The sequence below is a fragment of the Acomys minous genome (assembly GCF_964271855.1).
Source record: "Acomys minous genome assembly, chromosome: 4".
NCBI classification, from domain to species: Eukaryota; Metazoa; Chordata; class Mammalia; order Rodentia; family Muridae; genus Acomys; species Acomys minous.
The window spans coordinates 126700933-126725072 of NC_140486.1; the positions used below are offsets into that span (position 1 = coordinate 126700933).

Genomic DNA, 24140 nt, shown 5'->3' on the forward strand with positions numbered 1-24140 from the left:
TTAGCTGGGTTAGATAAGTTAGCTGGGTTAGCTGTATTAGATAGGTTAGCTGGGTCAGCTGGGTCAGCTGGGTCAGCTGGCAGCCTCATTCACCGTGAGAGGTGGCAGGTGTTTGCTTAGTTCATGCTCAGATCAAATACCTGACCCTATCAAGTATTTAAAAGAGGAAAAGATTAAGTCCTGTAAATTGCTGGTTTTATGTTTTCTGAGAGCTCAGAAAGTGGAACAATTGTAAAAATTTGATTAGTGTCATATCCAAGTGTTCATTCTAACCAAACAGGTAATAAATGCTTGTCAACTACTGTAAAAACATTTTATAACAAGCTGAATACTGCCCTTTTCTTTGACAGACCAAAGACCACATGAAAAGTGAAACACAAAGCAAAACAGGTAGATTTTGTTTTCTGTGGCATAATTTTGTTTTCCCATAAGGCTGTCATTTTGACTCTAGTTAATCTGTATTTAAAATATAAGTTTTTCTATCTCACTGATATCATATTAATTCCTGTGTCGTGTTTAAAAATCTACAACCTATCATTCCACTTTTAATGAAGAGTTTGGGGGTGATGGTTGCTTTGAAGGCAAATATCTATGGTGAAAAGTAGGAGTTAAAGTTTTGCCATGGTTCCACCAACGCAGAGAAAAGTTCCTGCTGTCAAAGTTCTTCCTGAGCAATTAAAACAGGAACAGTAGCTGAACAAAGACAAGGAGACTTCCAGACCAGACCGTGGGTGATGCTGAGATGTGTGATAGAAATGGACAAATAAAGCACTTTTTAAAAAATCACTGGCCACTGGATTTCACCTTATAGCTCCTCGATCTCAACAGAATAAAATAAGAAATGGGACTACATCAATCTGCAAAACCACATAGCAAACAAAAAGTTTTTAAGAAAATTAAATTAAAAGCTCAACAGTTAAGAGCACACACTGCTCTTGCAGATAAGCCAAGGTTTTAGCGCTCATGTTGGATGACTCACATGCACCTGTAATTTGCTGCCCTCTTCTGGCCTCCACAAGCATCTGCACCCATGTGCACACACCCTCAGATAGCACACATACACATAATTTAAACTAAAATAAAAAATATAAATAGTGCGTTCATATATTGATGGGAATGTAAGTAGTCCAGATGTTTGGGGGGAAATCTTCAAAAAGATAAAAATGTAATTATGACCTACTCATGATTCCAATTACTGGGTCTGTATCCAAAGAGGGGGATAAGACAGTATGTCAAAGAGATATTTGTACTCCAAATCTCCAGAAGCTTTAACACTTTGCAGGATTGAGCTAATGTGACAATCAGTTTCTTATTACTCACAAGAGACAAGAAGTAAAAGCCTGTTCTCTGAAGAAGCACTGCACGCCCTTTACTTCTCTCAAGGCAACAAGTGTGACTGACAGAATAAATTTCTGACATGTCCACCTTACTTTTCCAATAACCCTGCACAGCATAACCACTATGGTTAATACTTATTTTAATTTGGTAGGATCTGGGATTGAGAGAAAACACTCCTGGGTGGGATTGTGAGGACATTTCCAAAAAGGGTTACCTGAGAGTGAGAGAGCCTCTATCAGAGTTATGCACATCTCAATGTGAGGCCCAGATACAGAGTCTGAGCAAAAATCTATGTTGCTTCCGTGTGTGCATTGGCTGCTGTGAATGCACCTCTCCCTCCCTCCTTCCTCCTGCTGCTGCTTCCGCCATGCTACACTGCCTCTGCCCCTGTCCTCTGATGGCACCAGCCTCCTGCTTTCCTCAGAACTGTGGTAGACTAGAAACAAGTAAGTCTTCATCATACTTCCAGGTTTCGGTGTCAGGTTGAGATTGTTGACAGATTCAGCTCCATGGAGTTACAGTTTTCAGCCTCTGCCCTGTATAGATGGCCATTGGTGAGCCACCCAGCCCCTACCATGTAAACCACCCTACTGAGTGGCCTTTTACAGTGTATGTATATAGTATATATCTAGTCTACTGAGCCTGTTCTTAAAGAGAATTGTACCTAATACAGCCATGAAGCACATACACATCGCATATGATGTGATGAAAACCAGACAGGAGCAAGAGGAAAATAATAGATAAAAACAAAACCATCCTAACACTGTACTCTGAAGGTTTCTGGAAGTTTGTATCTTGAAAAAAAAATACAAGCAAAAGTATAAGATGCTTTTTACTTATTCCTTATTACAACCTTAGTAGTGTAATCTTACTTTATGAAAAAAAAAGTACTTAAGAAAATCTGCTAATGATTGAACAAGATGAGGAACTAACGTGCGTGGCACTCCACCTACCTACTTCCCTTCAGAACAAGTCTGACAGCACCACACAGCCCTCTGGAGGTTAAACCCCTAAGGCTCGAGAAGCTAACTAACTTACCCAAACCAATCAGGAAGAAGCTGTCAGAAGACAGAGTAAATATTATGTGTGACCATGAATGGTTTTAAAGTTTTAAGTAATTGTTATTTAATATGTATTTCACTTTATATGTATGAGGGTTTTGTCTACATATATGTATGTGCGAGCATGAACATGCCTGGTGTTCGCAGAGGTCAGAAGAGAGCAGCAGATCCCTCCATAAATGGAGTTAGGGATGGTTGTAAACCACTGGGTGGGTGCTGGAACCAAACCCAGGTCCTCTGCATCAGCTACAGGTGACCTTAACACTGAGCAATTACTGTAACAGAATACCACTATAACCATTTTATTATTGTTTTAGTATCTTACTTGCTGCCTGATTCATAAATTAATTTCTATGAGCATATGCTAGTTAGCCTTTGTCAATTTGGCAGAAACTAGAATTATCTAGAGAGAGTGAAGCTTAATTGAGAAGTCGCCTTCACAGACTGGCTATGAGCACATCTATAGGGCATTTCCTTGATTAATATGTCCAAGCCCATTGTGGGTGCTATTATGCCAATGTCCTGGGCTATGTAAGCTGAGCACGCTAGTGGGCAGCCCTGGCTTGGGCTGTGTCTTCCTTTAGGCTGACTACCACTGACAGTGGACTATGACCTCTAAACCGCATAAGCTCTTTCTTCCCTAAAGTTGCTTTTGTTTGGTATTTTATCACCTCAACAGAAAGACTAAAGCAGATAGTTATGTACCATAGTGTATGTGGTGTGCTGTACTATCCATCACCTTAAGAGCACACGGTCCTGAGGCTGGAGAACGGCTCATTGGTGGTGAGCACCTTCTGCTCTTTCAGAGGCCATGGTCAGCACTCACATGGTGCAATGCCTAACACTAGGAAAGCAGTGTAACAAAATCAGAAAACCCACTGCGAGACAAGTGGCGTTGGCAATGGTCTTCTAGAAATGACCCCAAAAGCACAGACAACAAAGTAGAAATCAGATGCATTGAATTTCATCAAGCCGAGGGGCTTTCCCACAGCAGGAGAGTCATGAGAAGACAGAAACAGAGAAATTAGAGACTATTCATCCACAAAGATAAAGGATTGATGTTCAGAACTATATAAATGACTCAAAAAATCTTTTTTAGCATAGAAGTAAGCAATCTGACTAATGTACTGCTGATCTAAACAGACAGTGCCAGAGGAGACACAAATGAACAATGGGTGTCTAAGCACACGTGGATCACTCTCAATCAAGATGTTGAACCAAATCCAGATAAGATGTCATCTCCCCCTTCAGAATAGTTGTAATAAAGAAGACGAACAGTCCCAGGTGCTGACGTGGGTGTGGAGAAGGGTGAACTGCCCCGCCGTTGGTAGAAACGTGCATAGGATGACCGTGGAAGATGGTGTGAAATGCTTCAAACACTTAAGAACAGATGCTCTGTTGGATCCAAGTGTGAGTTGGCACAGCACTGCTTACCTTCATATGTATGCTAATTGCACTGTTCACATTAGCAAAGATACAGAACCGACTCGGGTGCCCACACATGAATGGATGAGAAAAAACAAAACCAAAACATAGTCTCTGTACCGCAGAAGGTCATTTGCCGTGAAGAATGAGTTTCTCAAGGAAATGGATGGAACAGGGGGACATTATGTTAAACCGACTGTACTTTATCTGAGTGTAGATTGGTGATGGGTTCCGGTGAGGAAGCACAGGGGAAGGGCAAATGGAAGTTTTGTGGTGGCCAACCAAGCATGCTCGGGTAGAGCAAGTTTCAGTGTTCCTTTGCACAGTAGGATGACCTGGGCTCACCATCATTTACGAACACTCCAAACACGAAGGCAGGCGAGAGCAATGCTGCCTTGGCCTGGCCATCCTATTCAGTATGTGCAACTACTACAAGTCAAAAGCAAAACAAGATGTGTCTCGTGCCTTGTTCTCCATATGAAACAGAAAAAAACAGATTTGTTCACAAGATTTGTTTAGAAATCCTAGAGGTATAGTCGAGCCCAGAAAATATTCAATAACAGACTAATTCAATGCTTAGAACTCTCTTTTTAAACTCGCTATACATGTATCAGTTTTCCCCATTAGCTTTGGCAAAAGTCATGGTAATTAGAAAATGCTTCTTGCTTGGCATAAATTTCCTATTAATGAACCGGAGGCTCAGAGACTACTAAAGATATTCATCCTAATCAACATCATGTTTTCAAAATCAGCTGTGAACCATTAGGGGGGGAAAAAATCACACTTTTCCCAACATAATATTTTTATTAATTATTTGGAAATTTCATACAATGCAGCCTGATCATACCCACTTCCATCACCCCCAGGTCCACCCTTCCTTCCCGGTGTCCCACCCCCCTACCCCCACCCCGACAAAACAGACAAGCAAAAAACCCAAGTCCTATTTGTGTCACCCATGTACTCACTGAAGCATGATCAAACACACAGTGGCCAACCCTTTAAAGGTAAGGGAGGCCTTCCCCACCAGAAGCCATCAACTGTGAAGAGCGGCACTTCAGCAACTTTTTAGCACCATTTTTAATGACTATCTTCAATGGCTTCCTGTCTGCACTGTGTCTTTTGTGGGGTGAGGGGAAGAGGCTGTCACAGAAGCCTTCAGTGTTTCTCATTATCAGTTATGAGTCTGCAGTCACAGGCACCGCTGCCAAACAAGCTTCCTTGTCTATGGCAGCCGGCAGCGGCAGAAGTCATAAACATCGATGTGGTCTCCCACACAGAGATCCCCTACTGGAGGGCACCAAGTGTCCAGGGGAAAACAGAATTCATCTTCGATCGTGTGGCAGGGGCTATCCAGGACTAAAGTCTTAAGGGTCTCTTCCTTGATGAAGGTTCTTCTAAACTGGATTTCTCAAAAGTCCCAGCGGCTCCTCTTTACCTTGGAAACGGACAAGTACCACAAGCTCCAAATTCTGAGTTTCTGGCGTTTTTCCAACATCCCTCCCTAATGCAGCTGCTACCAAACTCCATGGGGCTTGATCCAGAGCGACTGTGTATTCAGATGTTAATTGCTTGTTCCCCAAGATCCTTGCAAGCAAATTCTCACATTTCCACAATGACATGGCCTTGCTTCCCAAATTGTCCCTGATTGGCAAAACATGTGCAGGTATTTACGGGGATGTGGACTGGGGAGCAGACAAGATAGCTTAAAAAGTTAGTATCTGCCCAGCCCCAGTGCATTAATGCTTATTAAAAATCTAACAGGCTTCTATGTTTTTATTTATAAAATAGCAGGTTAATGAATAACTGCCACCTTAACAATTATATGAATCAATATTAAATATTAAGAATCACTCAACAAAACCCAGATGGCTTGGGTGTGGTGGTGCCCATCACAATCCCAGCGCCAGAAAGCTGAGGGGAGGCCAGCCTTGACCACACAGGGACTTAGAAACTAAGGCGATTATTTGTTATTCATTCATTAATAGATGATTGATGAATAATAAATAAATAAACATTTATTTATTAAAAATAAACTAAAGGAATTATTCATTTATGCACTAAAAAAAAAGGAGGTTTTATGTTTACTAGAAACTAGAACAGCAATGAGGCTGTCTTTGTTCCTGAAATCCAAGTCCTAGGCACAGCCAGCTGTGTCTACAGAGCTCTGCCTTGTTATCAGTAAGATAAAGAGAAGCCATGATACTCTTTTTGCCCACCTTTGGCTTCGAGGTCCTCCATTTAAGTCTTTTTTTTTTTTTCTTTTTTTTTTCCTCCCCTATAGTGAAATGTCTCCAGGATTTGACCTTCTACCCTGTGCCCGTGGTTAAACGACACTCTGGAGCTAGATGCCCGTATGGAGGAGGCTGCCGAGGAGACATTAGGTTTGTCCATGCGCGACGGTTTACGACATCTGCCTAAATGGCAGCAGAAGCCGGCAGTCTACAATCAACTGCATTTACCCGGTGTTGTCTAGTTGTCTGGGGATAAATGAAACCTTCAAAGTATTGAGCAACTAGGCTTTATTAGTGATAAAGTTGTAAATTACTATTCTCCTAGATCTACATTTATACAGAAATGTTCAGGAATTATCAAATTCAAGATGTAAGCATAGAAAATGTTCATTTTAGAAACAGAGAAGGTTAGAAATAAAAGCTTTTTTTTTTAACTTAGCTTTTGGATTTTCAAGGGTCCAGCCTTAAAGTAAACTTAAGATACCTTTATTGACAAGGAGAGAAAATGGAAAACACTGTGCTTTGAAGTAGAAGGGTTATATACCTTGGTTTCTGTCTGCAGTTTTTATGAAACAGTGAAGAGCCATAATGATATTTTTTTCCATTTAAAAAAGAATCCTAAGGGGCAAACAAACTAACTTAGAAACACCCTGCTTCCAGTTTAACACATAGAGCCAAAGGGATCAATTTCCTTCTGAGAAGTCACATGAGAAGGGAATTCTATAAATCACTTAAGTTAAAATGCATGCTTATAAATGAATAAAAGACAACAACTTTGAGTCATTTGTAAGCCAAAAATCACAATTCTGTCTTCAATTTTTTGTGCTAAAAATAAAAGGGAAAGTATCTGTTTAAAAAGAAAATTATCCACAGCACATGATAGAAGCTCCTGATTCTCCTTTGCAAGTGTGTTTCCAGACTGCCACACTGAAATCAGCGTGCTCTACTCTGCTGAAGCAACAGGGAAAGTAGCTGTATCTGAGGGATAGTTACCCTCAGGTCCCAAAGGAAGTGGGGACAACAGGCTGGATGAGCTGCCTATTAGCAAGTGCCTGCTCCCAGGCTCGCTCTGTCACACTCTGTACCTGTGGGTCCTTCTCTGCTCTTCTCACCCTGACCTCTGAGCTTTGCTTCCCTTCCCCCAACTCTATTCATAACTTACGTTATATTTTAGTTTTGTTTCTAAATGCTAATCTCCTTTTTTATTTATATCTTGACCCAACTATTGCTCAAAAGTGTGTTCAAACTCTTAGAATTTTTCTAATATTTGTACTTTGTTGGTTAGGGGGAAATTTGGTTTGTTTTTTTTTTGCCAAGAGCCACCCTGTTAAGGGAGCTCACTAGGCATGTGGGCTGTCTAGGAGGTGATCTGGTGTTTGCAAGGTCTCATACCATGATGCACCCCCAGCCTCTGACATGCTGTCAGGAGCCATTGATTTGGGAAAGTTCAGGAGGCATGAGAGATCTCTGGAGGCGATCCGGTATTTGCAAGGTCTGTATCGTGATGTACCTCAGAATTGCTTCCAATCTCTGACTGCCCTGTCAATTGTGCACCGCTGCATCTCTCTGAAATCTGGCATTAGAGCTGGGCATGGTGGCGCATGCCTTTAATCCCAGCACCCAGGGAGGCAGAGGCAGGTGAATCACTGTGAGTCTAAGGCCAGCTTGGTCTACAAAGTGAGTCCAGGACAGCCAGGACTACATTCATGGCCAGCCCGGTCTACAAAGCGAGTCCAGGATAGCCAAGATTACACAGAGAAACCCTGTCTCGAAAAACCAAAAATAAATACATCTGGCATTGGTGTGAATTGTTATTTTCTGGGTACTGACCAGCTCTGATTGAGCAAACTTCCTAGAGGATCTTATTGAAGATGTACTTTTTGTTATTCAGATGAATTAATCCCTGATTATGGAATTCCTGACTTGACTCAAATAGTTTTAAAAGTTAAAGTTAGTTTATGGCTGCAATAAATACCTTTGTGGACCTCCAGATGCCTCACTAAGGATAGCCTACTATCCTTAGGCTTAGATTTGTGGCTTCAGATAAGCCTCCACTGCAGACAGCACCACGAATCCTGGTATTTCACCATAAATATAGCCAAATTTGTTTAAACTCCATGTGAACCTATACGGAATGAAGTTACCTAGAGATGTCTGAATTTATTCTGTTTCTTAGAATAAAAGATAGACAAAATTATTGTCCTGCGCTTATAACGAACTAAGAGATAGCTGGATAATGTATAGTCAGGTCCATCCTAACTGATAAGTTGTATACTCTTGTAAGTTTCAGACCCTATTAACCTTAGACCCTGTCAATCTTCGTCATTCTGAACTCACCATGAACTTATGTAATGGATACATAGATAAGAAATGTTTATATTTAAAGCATGTAACCTGTTATATTTTAGAATTCATCTGTTTTTGTGATTAATTGTACTCTTTTGACTATGAGATAATTCCCTTTTCTCAGAAGTATAAGTACGGTCTACAATAAACCTGAGGAGAACAGAGGAAGAAAGATTGAGCAGCTTAACTTCAGTTGAAGTTAAGACGCCTGACTTCATCCACCTTTTCTCCTGATCCTCTTCTCTTGGATGTATGTGTGTGCGTGGTTTATTTTCAATCTCTCTCTTACTTCTTATTTCTCTATAGATTCGCAAATAAGTGAGCAGACTCAGGGCCATCAGCCTTCTACGGCTAATAAGCCTAAGTTTGCACCAACTTATTGGAGATCTCCTCGAAGAGGCCTATCTACAGATCAAAGAGCCTCCTTTTATGACCCCTGTGCAGTTTCTAGCCAGAAGCCGCTTTTACAGCCTCAGCCATAGGAAAGTTGTGGTCAGTTTAAGTTCTCCTCAGCCGCAGTACAGCCAGTCCCTAGAGAAGAAACCTTGGGTTCTTTTTCCCCTTCCTTCCTTTTTCTTCTTTCAATCCTGATCGGTTGCCTGAGCCATCAGCTCTGGCCACCCAACAGATAATTAGAAGGGCATCCGCATCCAACACCAGAGAAACTACCCTGGACCCTCTCCAGAGCACTAGCCGGGCATTAACATTCTTAGATTTTTTTTTTAAAGATTATTTGTGACATGATATGATTAACTCTGAAAAGGTTCCATGGCACTTGAAAAGAAATTAAATTCTACTGTTATTGGGTGCAGTGTTATTTAGGTATCTTTTGATATATTTGATCTAGTATTATTCAAACTCAATTTTTTCATATTGACCTATCAGATTCTTCTTTTACTGAATGTTAAATATTAAAATATCTATTATTTTTATGTTTCTATCTTATTCTGTGATTAAGTTCATCAATATTTGTTTCATATATTTAGAAGTTCTAATATCAATTGCATATATGTTTACAAAGTAGATTTTTCTCATGGGTTGGTCTTTTTCTTACGCATTTTGTTTTGTGTGACAGTTTGGTACTTAATAGCTATTCCATTAGACAGATAAAGAGATAGATGATAGATATATAGATAGATGATAGATAATAGATAGATAGATAGATAGATAGATGATAGGTAGATAGATACCTTTACTTTTGCTTACAGCTTTTATGCTTTTCTATCCCATCAACACTGCCCTAACTGTACTTAAATAAACGGGCCAAACAGATTTTTACAAATACAACTAATAAGTGTAAAAAAGTAGTCCTAAAGCCAGTATCACAAGTAACAGGAAACAAAGAAGAATTCTGAGTAGAAATAGGAATAAAGAAAGGGTCACACTTGAGATGAAAATCTATTTTCAGAGAGATACCAAAGCAACAAACACATAAGAGAAAAGGAAAAAGGCAATATATAAACCAAGAAAGAAAACTAAAATTGTGTGTCTAGAAAACAGATCTCTAAGTGAATTTACTAAATGTCTATGCCAATTAAATGCACACATTGTCACAGGCTGGAACACACGTAGGGAACAATCTTGAAATGTTAAATATGGAGAAAAGGTTAGATTAAAAACCAGATGAAATGCTTAGTAATGACCTTGTCCAGGGAAATGTATATAAGTTCCAATAGTACAAAAGAGCACAAAGGACAGTCTGTCAGCCACAGGCATATGTGCATCCCCATACTCTCATTTGTGAGGGCCAAACTGATTTTTTAATATTCAGTACATATTAAAAAATCAGCAATACTTCAGTCAAGTAATAAATACGTCATTTGTAGTAATATGAATAAAATACATAATTAAACCTAAGTTTATAGATATATTATCAGCATGTAATTTGGAGCAGCTAAATTTATTTGCTGTGTTTAGATCAGTCCAGTCTAATAGTTATCAGTCATTAATAAACACCCTGCCCAACTAAGAAAGGAGACAACAAAAAATGAATTGCTAAAAATACTAATATATATGCGTTCTCTGTGATTTTTGTCAAAATGTATAGCAAAAAAATTAGATAATATGATATGTTCCTTAAATGAGCTGGATTGAAAATAAATAAAGTCTTCTGTTGTAATAAAGCATTACAGGGATATTTATCAACATAAACCACAGCCCATAGTATAGATACACAGTGGATTCTTTTTTTTTTTTTTAATATACCAGAAGAGTGGCAAGAGGGGAAATAGCTAAGTACATTTGTAATAACATCTTAAGACCCTGAAGGTATCTATTACTGAAGATACATCAAATGCATAGTGAAAATATTCACCTAAATCAATCTATCTCAAGTCTACATTCTCCTAAGACATTAGAAGTAAATTTAAAAACACAAGTATTCAAGGTACAAAACATAGTAACTATCTTTATACTTGCAACTTATCAAATTATTACTGTTTAAGGCTATTGGGATACATGCATTTAATACACACGGAATGTGTATATAATGTATGTATGCATGCAAACAAGTCTAAAAACGAAGTCAGAATATTTGAACACTGGGTGTGTGTTTTTGTTTTTACTTGCGTTCTTCCTACACAGGAATCACATTGACATTGCTTTGCACTACGTGCCGATTCTATTCTAAACACGGAGGACCTGAGAAGGAGAAGGTCCTCCTCAGGATAAAAAACACTTTCGGAGGCGGCTGCGCCAAGAACTGAAAGGGAGAAACTGAGTTAAGTGAGAAGCGCCCCCTCCCCCGCCCCAATACCTGCGATACTGTCATGCGTTAGAGTAATAAAACACGGTTTCGCTTACTTTACAATAAAATGTAGAACTCTCTTTTTTGCGGGCTGCTCTTCTTTGACCGTGCGTTCTCTTGGCAGATCTGTTTCCACCGGCTTCTTTGAAAGGAGGGCACGGGCATCCGGAGGGGGGAAGAAGAGGCTGGAGAGGGTGTTGGCGATCCTCCACCCAACGTACTTAGAGAAAATTTCTTCTCCTTCGTTTGGTGTCGCTTTTGTGCCGTCCCGACCAAAAGGGCCAACTGGGTCATTTAATTCAGCCTGTTTGGGGGAGAAAAAAAAAGCAGTTGGAATATGATTGCATAAAAAAAAACCAAAGTTATATAATAAAAGATAAAGTATAGTTTATTTTGCTTGACTAACAATGACACCTTTCTATTAAATGAGTTTGGTTTGGTTTGGTTTTTGTTTTTTTTTTGTTTTTTTTTTTTGTTTTGGTTTTTCGAGACAGGGTTTCTCTGTGTAGCCTTGGCTGTCCTGGACTAACTTTGTAGTCCAGGCTGGCCTCGAACGCAGAGAGATCCGCTTGCCTCTGCCTCCCGAGTGCTGGGATTAAAGATGTGTGCTACCACCCCCCAACCCCCACCACCCCCCACCCCTGCTCTATTAAATGAGTAACCACGTGCTGGGCGTGGTGGTGTGGTGTATATATATATATATCACAAGCCAGTGAAAGAGCTGGGCCGGTAACAGCTCTTGCCACAAACACTCATTGCCTGAGTTTGATCCACAGAAGCCCCTCAATGGACAAAGAGAGTGGACTTCTACACACTGCTCTCTGACCCCCACAAGCACACCTGTGCACACACACCTATGCATGTGCAACATACAACAAAAACAAATGTGATTTAATTTTTGAAAAATAACCTTTGCAATAAAGAGGTTTGCTGTCCCTATTTTTTTTAAAAAACAATACTCAGTAACAAGAACAATTATGTATTTATTCACAGTTAGGTAATTTTTAATGTAATAACATTTGCATTTTAAATATAAAACATACAAGAGTTTCATAAACACAAGCACTTGAAGTACTTTATACTTTATCACATGTACCTTTCCTTGCCCTGCTTATCGCTTAAAACCCCATTAAAGTGAACAGAACATTTCTATAGAAGAGATTTTTGTTTTGTTTTGTTTCAAGACAGGGTTTCTCTGTGTAGCCTTGGCTGTCCTGGACTCACTTTGTAGACCAGGCTGGCCTCGAACTCACAGAGATCTGCCTGCCTCTGCTTCCTGAGTGCTGGGATGAAAAGTATGCACCACCAAGCCTGGCTTAGAATAGATTTTTACATCAAAAGAAATGTAGAACCAACAGCTTTGCATTCAGCTACAGTTGAAAATGTTTTAGGCTTTTTATTCATTGTTTTTTAAATTGTACTTTAATGACACATAAAACATGAAAACTATACATATTAATCATGTACCATGTTACATTTCAACGTATGTAGATTCTAATTAGTGACATATGCCAAAGAGTGCAAAAAAATCCAAAACATTTCCACAAAATTTATTCAAAATAAGATACTGTTTGAAATCTACAACATATTTTTTATACTATTCAAGACTAACTAAATATTTTTTAAATATTCAGAGACTTATTTTTTTGGCTTCACTTTGTAATAGGAAATGAAGATTTTAAATTTTCACATGCTATGTTTTACAAACGCTCATATTACAAGTTGGGTGCTGTTTATTTTTATTTCCATGTTACATTGTTATTGAATATTATTGGTCTTCCCATGGTTCTCTCTCACCACTTATGATCCATTTTAGATGCCTGAAATGCCTGTTATAAATCAACTTTATGGGAGTGGTCAGAGCTAATGGCAGATGCTTCTGTCAATAAAGTAACCCCGTGACAAGCATGAGGGCCTGAGTTTTGACCCCCAGAACCCACGTAAAACACAAGCCTCCCTTTGTAATGACCTGCAGTGAATACGGAGACTCGTGGACGCTCACGTGTGGAGAATTAAGTGGCAGTTGAGAGCTCAGCCCTAAGCAGGCTATACCATCCTCTTGAAGGCTCAGGGAACACTGCGAGGGACAGTGCCAAAAGCGCGTAAAAGCTGAAGGGCAGAGACCAGGTCTACAAAGCACTACACACTCCGCACGACACAACATCCCAGTCATGACCTCACAGTTTGTTTGCCTGCACTGCGCATGCTCAAGACTGGGCGTGTCCTTAGTCGGTGATGGATGGGGAGCTGGTGGGGCTAGGAGGGAGACAGAAGAGTTTATGGCTGACAAAAACCTGAATGTACTATGTACATGGGTGAAAGTGCCAAAGAAAAATTTACAAAAATGTTATTAAAGTTTAAATTTTAAAAACTCCCACTGGTCTACTGTTCAGATAAACTATTATGAACATATTGAATTGCTGCTGATATAAAGTTGTATTTCATGCATATATGAGCATAAATAAATACATTCTATGTTTTTAAAATAAGAACAGGAAGTTGTGGTTGTAAAGGAGGCGTAATTCCAAAAGATCTATTTCCAGGCTGGTGAATACAGTTGATAATTATGTCACATTTCCTTGAAAAACGCTGAGAGGGGATTTTAAGTGTTCGGCAACAAAAATGTGACCCGTGTGAAACATGTTAGTTGGCTTGATATAGTTATTCCACGAACATGCAGCATGCGTGCATTTCAAAGAACCGTACTTAAAAATACATAGTGTTTCCAACTTTTAAAAAATGAAATTAAATGTTAATAGGTGACATCATCAAAGCAGGGAACCTTTTTTGTGTGTGTGCTGTTTCAGAAAAGAGAATTTTACCAATAGTTCTCCTTGCATTATATCCACTTTTAAAGCATTTAAGTTCAAGTGTGTCCAGATACCTCAACCAGCATACGATTCAGACTATACACAGCTGAACTGAATCTGATGCCTACTGACCCAAAGTCCTGGGCACAGCGCTCAGCTGGAAACAGGAAGTCAGACTGTGTAGGACACAGGATAGCTGCCATGACTTTCAGGACATTATTTAACTCTTCGGAGTCTACAGCTTCCTCAGTAAGATGTCAGTCACACCTGGGTTGTGTCCTCAACGTACCACCCCTGTCTTAATTCTCATTAGTAAAACACTTTAAAGCATGTAGTAGCACACATGATAGCACATATGTAAGACTTCACTATGAGTGTGCAAATTAGCAAGGCAGACTAAATGACTAAGCAAACACACTAGGATCCAGACCCACATACACAATGTCTTCTTATAACATCACGTACAGTAATAAAATAAAATAAAACACTGTTGCGGAAGGCTGCATCGATCTAAGCCTGGACTTTTGATGCTGGTTTCATCGTGTCTCCTTTGTGTGTTCTTCACGTTCTTCTATTCAAGGTGGGTTGAGCTGTCAGCTGGCTTATCAAGATGCGGGCGTTCCTTCACCTCTCCTCTGGTAACCCTGTCGGGAGCTCAGGGAAAACCCCTCATTGATGTCCTAGGCCTTCTCACATCTCAGTCATGTTTATAAAGCCCCTCCACCCATATAGACGGCCTGCGTTCTTCTCCTCGCTCCAGCCTGGGGGCCATTCCTGAACCCCTTATCCGCACCATTCCCCAGCCTGCCACATCTAACGCAGGGACCACACACAGTGATGCTGTGCCATCTGGCCACATGCGCTGCGGCCACCATCCATGCTTCTGCCGGGACCCATCCTTCTGGCCTGTCCTGCATAAGACTCCCTCTGCCCCAGAATTAAAGACAACAACTGACAAATGGATCCTCATAAAACTGAAAAACTTCAGCAAGCACAGTGAGAGAAATCCCATAAAATAGAAGAGGATGTTTGCCAGCTGACAGAGGATTGATATCTACAATATTTAAATAACTCAAAAATAAATATTTGAAAAAACAAATAACTCATTTGAAAAAAATGGGCCTGATACCTGAACAGAGAGTTCTCAAAAGAAGAAAACAAAGGCATTGGGGGCGGGGGGTGCTAAGAAGTGTCTCAAAAAAGATGTTTATCATCCCTAGCAATTGGGGAAACGTAAATCAAAACACATTTCAGATTTCATCATATACCAGTCAGAATAGTGAAGATCAACAAACAAGTGACAACACACACATACACACACACACACACACACACACACACAAACACACACACAGGGGATGTGTGGTAAAAGGAACCCTCATTCACTGCAATCCTATTGGTGGCATTGCAAATTGGTGCAGCCATGAAGGAAACCAGCGTGGAGAATTCTCAAAACGCTAAGAATAAATCCCCGATACGACCCCACTATACACTCCTTGGCATACATCCAAAGGCCCCGGGCTTCATAAATCCTTGTTCAGTCAAACTCATGCTGCTCGCTTCCCAATAGCTACAAGATGGAAGCAATATACCTGCCCTACAGCCAACCAATGGCTCCCTGAAGAATCCGATCCAGTGGCGAGGGAAAATGAGGCTCTCTGCCTAGAAACCTGCGGGCCGCACCAGCCGGGGACTCCTTCTGTCTTCCAAGTGCAATGCCCCACTCTCATCTGCAGCCCTGGAGCAGACAGTCTGCAGGGGCTTTTCCTCCCCTCCGACTCCACTCCCTGGGAAATCCACAGATCCTCCTGGCAACTTTCCTCCCTCCTGCGGTCGCCCTCAGCACCACCCTCCCTTCTCGCTCTCCCTTATCCCATGGTGTCAGCCCCTAACGCCTAGAAGCAGGGCCTACCAGAGGCCCCAGTGGCCACATCTGGCAGGAGCTCAGAAGCACTTCCTGTAGGCAGCCATAGCCACCACTCTCTCCTACAACCCAGAGAAGACAACACCAATCAAGGAACAGAACACCCACCCAACAAAGACAAGACCACATATCAACACCTACACAACCCCAAACTCAGATGCCTTAATGCCAGGTCAAACATGTAATCAATTAACCTGCAGGACAATGTGTCTCCAGCAGAACCCAGCACCCTACTACAGTAGGCCCTGGAAGGGCAATGTAGCTAACACATAGGACAAACCCTTCAAAATAACTATTATAATTATGTTCAAGGACCTTAAAAAGGATATGACTAAATCCATGAATAAAGTTTATGAAAATATACACACACATACACACACAGTGGAAGGAAATGAGCAAAACAGTTCAAGACTTGCAAAGGAAATAAAATCAATAAAAATAAATAAATAAATAAATTGTGGGAAAACCGGAAATGAAAACTTTGGGAACTGGAACGGGAACCTCGGAGGCAAAGCCTCATAAACAGAACACGAGGGATACAATAAAGAATCTCAGCCATTGGAGACAAGGCGAGGAAATGGATATCTGAGTCAAAGAAAATGCTAAACACACACACAAAAATAAATCTTGGCACAAAACATTGAGGAAATCTGGGGCATGATGAAAATTTTTTTAAAAATCTAAGAATAATAATAAAGGAAGGAGAAGAAACCCAGGTCAAAGGCACAGAAAATACCTGCAGTAAAATAGTGTCTAACTATCAAGCTACAAGAAGTACACAGAGCACTGAAGAGGCGGGGCCAGAAAATCCCCACGGTACGTAATAACCAAGACACTAAGCTTACAGAACAAAGATTACTAAAAGCTACAAGGAGAAAAACAAAAGCAACATATAAAGGCAGGCCAATCAGAATAACACCTGACTGCCCAATAGACCTGAAAAAGACAGAGAGGCCTAGATAGATGTCCAACAAACTCTGAGCGACCACAGATGCCAGCCCAGACTACTACACTTAGCAAAACTTCCAATTACAATAGATGGAGAAAGAAAATCATTCTGTGATTAAAAAACAAATTGAAGCAGTAGCTATCTACCAGTCCCACTCTCAGCATCCATCACCTCAAGTCCACCGGTAAAAAGACACAGAAAAAGAACCACTCTGTTGTGCATCCAAGAAACATACCTCACCATCAAGAACAAACATCACCTCAGGGTAAGAGTGGGGAGAAGATATTTCTAGCAAATGGACCCAAGAAGCAAGCCAGCGTAGCCATTAAGATCTGACAAACTAGGCTTCAAACCAAAATTAAGCCGAAGAGATAGGGAAGGTCACTATATAGTCATCAAAGGGAAAATCCACCAAGAGGATATTGCAATTCTAAACATTTATGCACCAAACAAGGGCAACCAAGTTCATGAAAGAAATGCCACTACAATTTAAATCATATTTTGACCCTCATACTGTGATATTGGGTGAGTTCAATACCCTATTCTCACCAATAAACAAGTCATCCAGACAAAAACTAGACAGAAATGCTGGAGTTAACAATTATGTAAATCAAATGGGCCTGACAGAACATTTCACCCAAAAACAAAAGAACATACTTTCTTCTCAGCATCCCATGGAACTTTCTCAGATACAAAACAAGTCTCAACAGATACAAGAAAATTGAAATAACACCCTGTATCCTCTCTGGTCACCATAGAGTTAAACCTGGATATCAATAACAGAAACAACAAAAAGCTTGGTACTGGAATCCTACCCCAGCTACTCAGAGATGGTGGCATCGTGGAGATCCTGCAATACCTCTTCACTAGTCCCTAACTACACTCTAAACATCTGTCCTTACCAACACAGATAAGCGTAGTCTTTACCCCTCATCAAGGAAACTTCTTTTTGCAACAGATGGGACCCTCTACAGGAAACCACAACCCATCAAAACACAAGAGTTGTGGAGCCCAGTTCCAAATGTTACATCTACAACACACACCCACACCTGAGGCTCAGGGGACATTGCAGAAGTAGGGCAGGACGATCATCAGAGCCAGAGGACAGGGCAGTTTGCCGTGACACTGCGGCTCTTCGTAATAGCGGAAGCTCCTTCCATAAACATGAGCTGAACAAGGACAACACCAATAGACATGCCAAAGTGGATGGGGAAAAGCCCATGAGGCCTCGACCCCACACAAAGAACTGCCGGCAGCTAAGGAATGCTGGGATTGGCAGAAATAGTCTCCCCTGGGCAAAGCACACCAACTGGGTATTCAGTACCAAATGGTCAACCCTGAAAGCCACATACGAACGGCATGATTCAGCTTGAGCAGGCTGTATTTAGGGATGTAGATGCGTGCAATAACAACCATTAAATAAAGTGCCCATGAATTTGAGGGAGAGTGAAAAGGGGTGTATGGGAGAAATGAGGGAAGGAAGGGCTTGAAGAATTGTAATTAAATTAAGATACGTTAAAAAAAAAAAAAGATTAAGTTTCTTCCTGGAAATTTCCAGGAAAGAAAACAGGCTCTACAGTTTGAAATAGTTGAAATTAAGTTTTGCTTTTCCGTATTCCCAGGAAACTCAGGAGATGTAACCTCTCTTGAGTTTTGTTCTGCCTAGGAGGGTTACGTGAGATCACGTGGCGTCAGTCTTAACAGACCTCAGCTCCTTTCATGGCCGCTGAGAACTACTCGGCCCGGCCTTTGGCTTCTCAAAGCCCATTTAGTCCCGAAGTGACATCTGTGCGAGGAAGTTCACCACATGAGGTCATGCCTGTCATTCTAGAGCCGTGGTCTGCGTCGGCTTCCTTCTAATGTGCTACTGCTCAAACATTTAAGTGCTCCCCACCCACAAACCAGTCCTCAGTTCTTGCCCACACAGTTAACAAAGTATTAAGAGCCATCCTTCAAACTGCATTCCTACCACTAGCTTGCCTATGGGCCGTGTCTCATTCCCCGTCTTTAACCATTCTGTAGGGATTTAATTTTCACTGCTATGTCCCTGTTTTTCAATGGTGTCTATATAATATGCTTTAATGGGTCAGGGTTGTATGTTTATTGGGCTATTAATGCTTCGTTTTGTTTGGGGAAAGTGACGATTTTTTAGTGTCTATGTAACCTAGAATTGAAATTATAAGAGTGGGATTCCTGAGGGGGAGTTCTCCCGCACACATGTTCTAGCCACGGGTGAGAGCAGATGGCGCCCTTTGATTTTGTAGTGGAAATAAAGACGGTGAAGGCGGAATTAAGGCAGGGTGGTAGGGAGGCGGTAAGTCAGCAAAGCAGACATTCTCCCAGGGAGTTAGGATATAGTAGCAATACAAAAGGTGAAAAAAAAAGTTCTCCAGAGTCTCAAAGTTTGAATCAACAATTAAGAAAATGTAGAAACCACAACAAAAAAATAAAATTAAAATTTAAAAAAAAAAAGCCACAACAAAATCTGAGCTAACTCAAATTCCTAGTGACAGAGGACATCTCTCTAAATTTTCTTATGTAATATAGAACTGGTATTACTTTAACTTGCTTTGTAAAAAATGTTTTTCCAAGTTTCAGTACATAATTGTCACTTTCTGTAGGAATTCCAGTCGCAGGAAGGAGCAGCGCGGGTCGTTCTTTGTCAGTATAATTCTGGTGCACACGGGCATCATTTTTCATTACAGCGTTACACGTGAGACACGCCAGTCTCCACCCTTGTAAGATGCATTAACGTTTAAGACCAACTGATGGACAGGACTAAAGAACTGAATGATAACGCTGTGTTTCCCACTCGTGAGTCGTGGGGTTTGCTGTTGGTTACTCAGCCTCTCTGCACACCTCTCACAGCCGCTGAGCTGAAGACGGAACGACCAGTCCAAGCGTTCTCGTAAATGCTAAACACGGAAGTCGGCTGTGTTCTCTAGCTCTCTCTGACCTCGAATCTCTCCAGTGTCAGCTCCTCCATTATGTTTAAGTTCAGAAAGAGCATGGTGTAGTGCCCGCAGTGGAGCCTTCGTGTCACGCTCACCAACAGGGCGCGAGCCACCTGCCATTTATTTCCCCCGAGCCACATTGGCAACGACGACATTGGGAGGGCTCTGCAGCTTAAGTGGGAGAGATGGATGACCCTTAGTAGTACTTGGCCCCGCCTGTGTACTGCGCAGGCTCCGGGAGCATCACTGCTGCCTTAAACATGGTACTGTGACTTACGCATTTTGTTGTTGAGACTCGAAGGAGAGCACTTCTCCAAAAACATATCTACCTTTCCACACCCAGATTTCCCATTTATGCCAAAATAAAAGTCAGACGTGAGGGGGGAGACAGACAGGCACTAAGAGATTAATCGAGACTGACCGCCGTCCTTTCTGCCCAACAGGCTGCAGTCAGGCTATGAAAACGTCATGAAGTATAAAATCAATTTTAACAATCTTGCCATGAAATTATAACCACAAAGGATTTTACCGAATGAGCCAAAGACTCATGAGGAAAGTCTTATATTCATCGGAGCTGTGCCTATTTCCCGTTGATGGGTGGTGTACCAGAGGGCAGAAAGCCTTTACACAAGATGGCTTCTCGGGCATGTGTCAACTTATGCTACAGAATCACCGGCAGAGAAGCCTTGCTCAACACAAGTCTTTCTGGAAACATTTCAAACACAACAGGTTAATGCAAATTTGTTTATGATGCCACTCTGCATATATGACAGGTATGGGGTTTATATTCACTTTGTTGCACAAAGGACTTGTGTTTAGGAATCTATGCAGAATTGATTTTTGTTTCAAATATTCTTGTTAGCTATTTTGCCTCTCGTCAAATCTCCCAAAGCACCCAATATCATGAACAGATACAGCAATATTACCGATGGCAGAATGTTATTATGGATTAAAAACACGCACCTCATGGCCGTACATAATGTAGCTAGCAGTGGGTTTATCCAGCATTGAAGATGAGTTGATGTGTTAAATTTAAAAATTGTTCATTAAATTTTAAAATCTAGCATATGAAATACATATTTGGTTTTAGTGCATAAGACTTCTATTTACCTCTGTCAACATTCTAATACAAACCTTCCCCATACGAGGCACAGTAGATTATAATAAAAGCTTCTTACCACTCACTGTAAGTTATAGTATTGTCCGACATGAAGCAAGGACTTGGGGCAGGACAGAGCAAAGCGTGTGTTATAGACATAGTTACTAGCAATACCAAAATTGAGCATGTGATACACTTTTTACTTAGGCTAGATGTCACGAGCCTTCACTGTGCAGGTGTTGTGTTTCATGTTCCTACTCACGTGGATTAGAAAGGAGGCGGCTAAAAACACACTCACTTTAGTCGCTCATAAAGAACATCTTCCAGGGCTGGAGCGATGGCTCAGAGGTTAAGAGCACTGACTGCTCTTCCAGAGGTCTTGAATTCAATTCCCAGCAACCACATGGTGGCTCACAACCATCTATAATGAGATCTGATGTCCTCTTCTGGTGCACAGGAATACATGTAGGCAGAACATTGTATATGAAATAAATAAATATTTTTTTTTAAAAAAAGAATATCTTCCAGACATTTTATGTCACAGAAGACATGTAAGATGGGCCTGTGGAGTTTATGCATAAGCAAGTTGTCAGAGAAGCATGGGGACACATAGGAATAAATAGATGGACTTTGGAGGGTTTTGTTTTTGGTTTTTGGTTTTGGTTTTGTTTTTTAAAGTAAATGTCTGTTATCAACAGAGTGCTCAAAGGAAGAAATAAAAGAGGTCCGTCCTATGGTGTGTGGTTTTTGTTGTTGTTGTTTGTTTGTTTGTTTTTTTACTATAAGATAAAGGTTGCTTGCTTACAAAATATTCCCAAGTCCTTCTGATTTAAAAATACGGTTTTTTTTTAATGGAGCCAAAACATTCTGCACAGTAACCTGTGGGTCGAATGTTCTCATTTTCTACAAACTGATTTTGGTTTGCTTTACTGTCTATGGGATGCCGGGTTAGCTGTCTCAGTGTGATTGTATTAACTGTCGTAAGAAGGAAGGGCATAAAAATATAACTGGATATGTGTGTGCTTACCTGAGAAAGTGGCACGGAAGGATAAGAATACCCTGGAATGCAGGAAATCTAAATTCCACATCGCAATACCAGCAGCAGAGGGAGACAGAAGCTGAGACTGCCAGGGGTGCTCAGGGGTCTTTGGCCAGCTACTTTGAGTGGTTGAATATTAAGTACGAAGACTTTCATGGCCTTAGTTTACAGATTATTTCTCCTAAAGCCTATAACATCTATACCATCAAATGAACTTAGAATAGCCTTTTATGACCAAAGACATAAGAATGAGGCAAGAAAAAAAGAAGACTCTGAAATTATAACAAAGCAGTTGACTGGACACTTAAATTCTCATCTTATCTGTGTCCCTGGAAAAATCTCAGCCCACAAAGCTGTCAGTGTTACACAGCCAAGAATCAGCTACAAAACTGTCTGCAGTGGTCAGTTTTGATGCCAGTGTTACACAGCCAATAATAATCTAGGAAAAGTCTCAATGAGAGACTGCCTCGATTCTGCTGCCCTGTGTGCATGTCTGTGTGTGTGGGGGGGGGGGGTTGTCTTGATTGTGTTAATCAATGGTGAAGACCCAGCCTGGCAGTGGGCAGAACCATTCTCGGATTTGGGTTATAAAATCTATAAAAAAGGAACAGGGAGCTGACGACCAGTATGCATTCACTGACTCGGTCCTCTCTGGTTTTGATATAACATGGCCAGCTCTCTCAGGCCCCTGTCGTTTGCGCTTCCCTGCTGTGACGGGCTGGAGCCAGGACTCAGAAGCTGAAACTTTTCTCCCCTAAGCTGTTTTCATCAAAGTATTTTATCACAAGAACAGTCAAGGGAACTAAGACAGCATTTAAAAATTAAATTGATGTTTACTACTTGTATTGTCCTTGCTTAGTGCAATAGTTTGAGCAGACACCCCTGGGCCCCGATCCACCCGTCATGATGTTCTTCTTGTAGGTTTCTAGGATTCTCTGGGTCCTTCTATTTCCCCATCTCCTATGTTTGCCTTACCTAGAGTCCCAGTGGGATGTCCTCACATCTATCCTCAAAGGGGGGAGGGGTGGGAGGGAGGGAGGAGAGGGAAGGGAGGAATGGGAGGATACAAGTGATGGGATAACAATTGAGTTGTAATCTGAATTAATTAAATTTTTTAAAAAAAGAAAAGAAAAAAATTAAATTGAAAACTTAAGCCTGAAATAAATGAAAACTTACAAAATTCATTGCTACCTGAATCCCATTACACCCAAACACATGCTGACATACACGCACATAATTGAAGCCTTCTGTAATTAACCCATGATAAGGGTGAGGCAGCCAGACCTCCCGTTCAGCCTAGGAAGCGTTTGGCATCATCCACTAGAATCTTTCTTATGACCCAGTCCTTTCACTCTTCAATACCCAGTTCTAGCCAATCAACATAAAACTCCACTTTCTTCATGACAAACGCTATTTAAATATCAGCATTTCTATAAAGGAAAATCAGACTTATGAAAATTGGCGGGTGGGAATTAGCTGGATCTCAAAATTATAATATTAAATAAAATGACGCAAATTCAGGACAAGAACCACATATGTAGATCCTACCTTGTAATGTATACATGTTTGTATATAGATGGATGCAAAAGTGTGCTTAGCCTACAAAACTAAAAAAGAAAGCAAAAGAAGATAAAACTCGGTGCCTAGGAAGAAGCAGGGACACAAAACATGTGTGACCTAAAAGCAGAAAGAGGGCTGAAGATGGAGTTACAAGCAACGGTTGAAAGAGGAAGGGGCAGAGCCAGAAGAAGGTGGAAGCAGCTACTAAAACAAACCTTGAAAATGCCACAATGATACGTAATGTCTTCTATGCTAATTTTGAAATTAAAAGTTAAATAAGAATCAGCTATTTGACAATGAGAAAATTTGTACAAGACTGCTTTGGTAGAATAGTCTGAGGTGGAAAATATAATACATCTCTATCAATAGGAAATATGATAGATGAATTATAAATTAATAGGATGGAATACTGAGCCACCATTTAAATTGCTACACAGAATATTGATGAATCTGGGAAATACATTAGCTGGCACAGACAAATACTAGTTGTATAATATATGAATCTACTCACATAAACAAAATGGAGAAATCAGGAAAAATGCCTTATTTTAAGGAGAACAAGGTGATTAGACGGGATAAAGGTATGAAATCTTAGTCTCTTAAGTATTTTCTTTATATACTCACTTCTTAAGTGTTCAGCTTTGATATAGCAGAGCTA

General features: G+C 40.7%; 1 protein-coding gene across 3 annotated transcripts in view; it reads right to left on the minus strand.

The window, feature by feature from the left end:
- TMEM232 (transmembrane protein 232) overlaps positions 1–24140 on the minus strand; it is a 212682-nt gene that overhangs the window by 75641 nt on the left and 112901 nt on the right. For 2 of the 3 annotated variants that reach the window (XM_084778162.1, XM_084778164.1), the window contains exon 13: positions 11204–11451. In XM_084778162.1, the coding sequence (XP_084634288.1) occupies positions 11204–11451 (248 nt within the window). Of the gene's footprint in view, positions 1–4698; positions 5466–11203; positions 11452–24140 lie in introns of those variants that run through there. The other variant, XM_084778163.1, reaches the window with a different exon arrangement.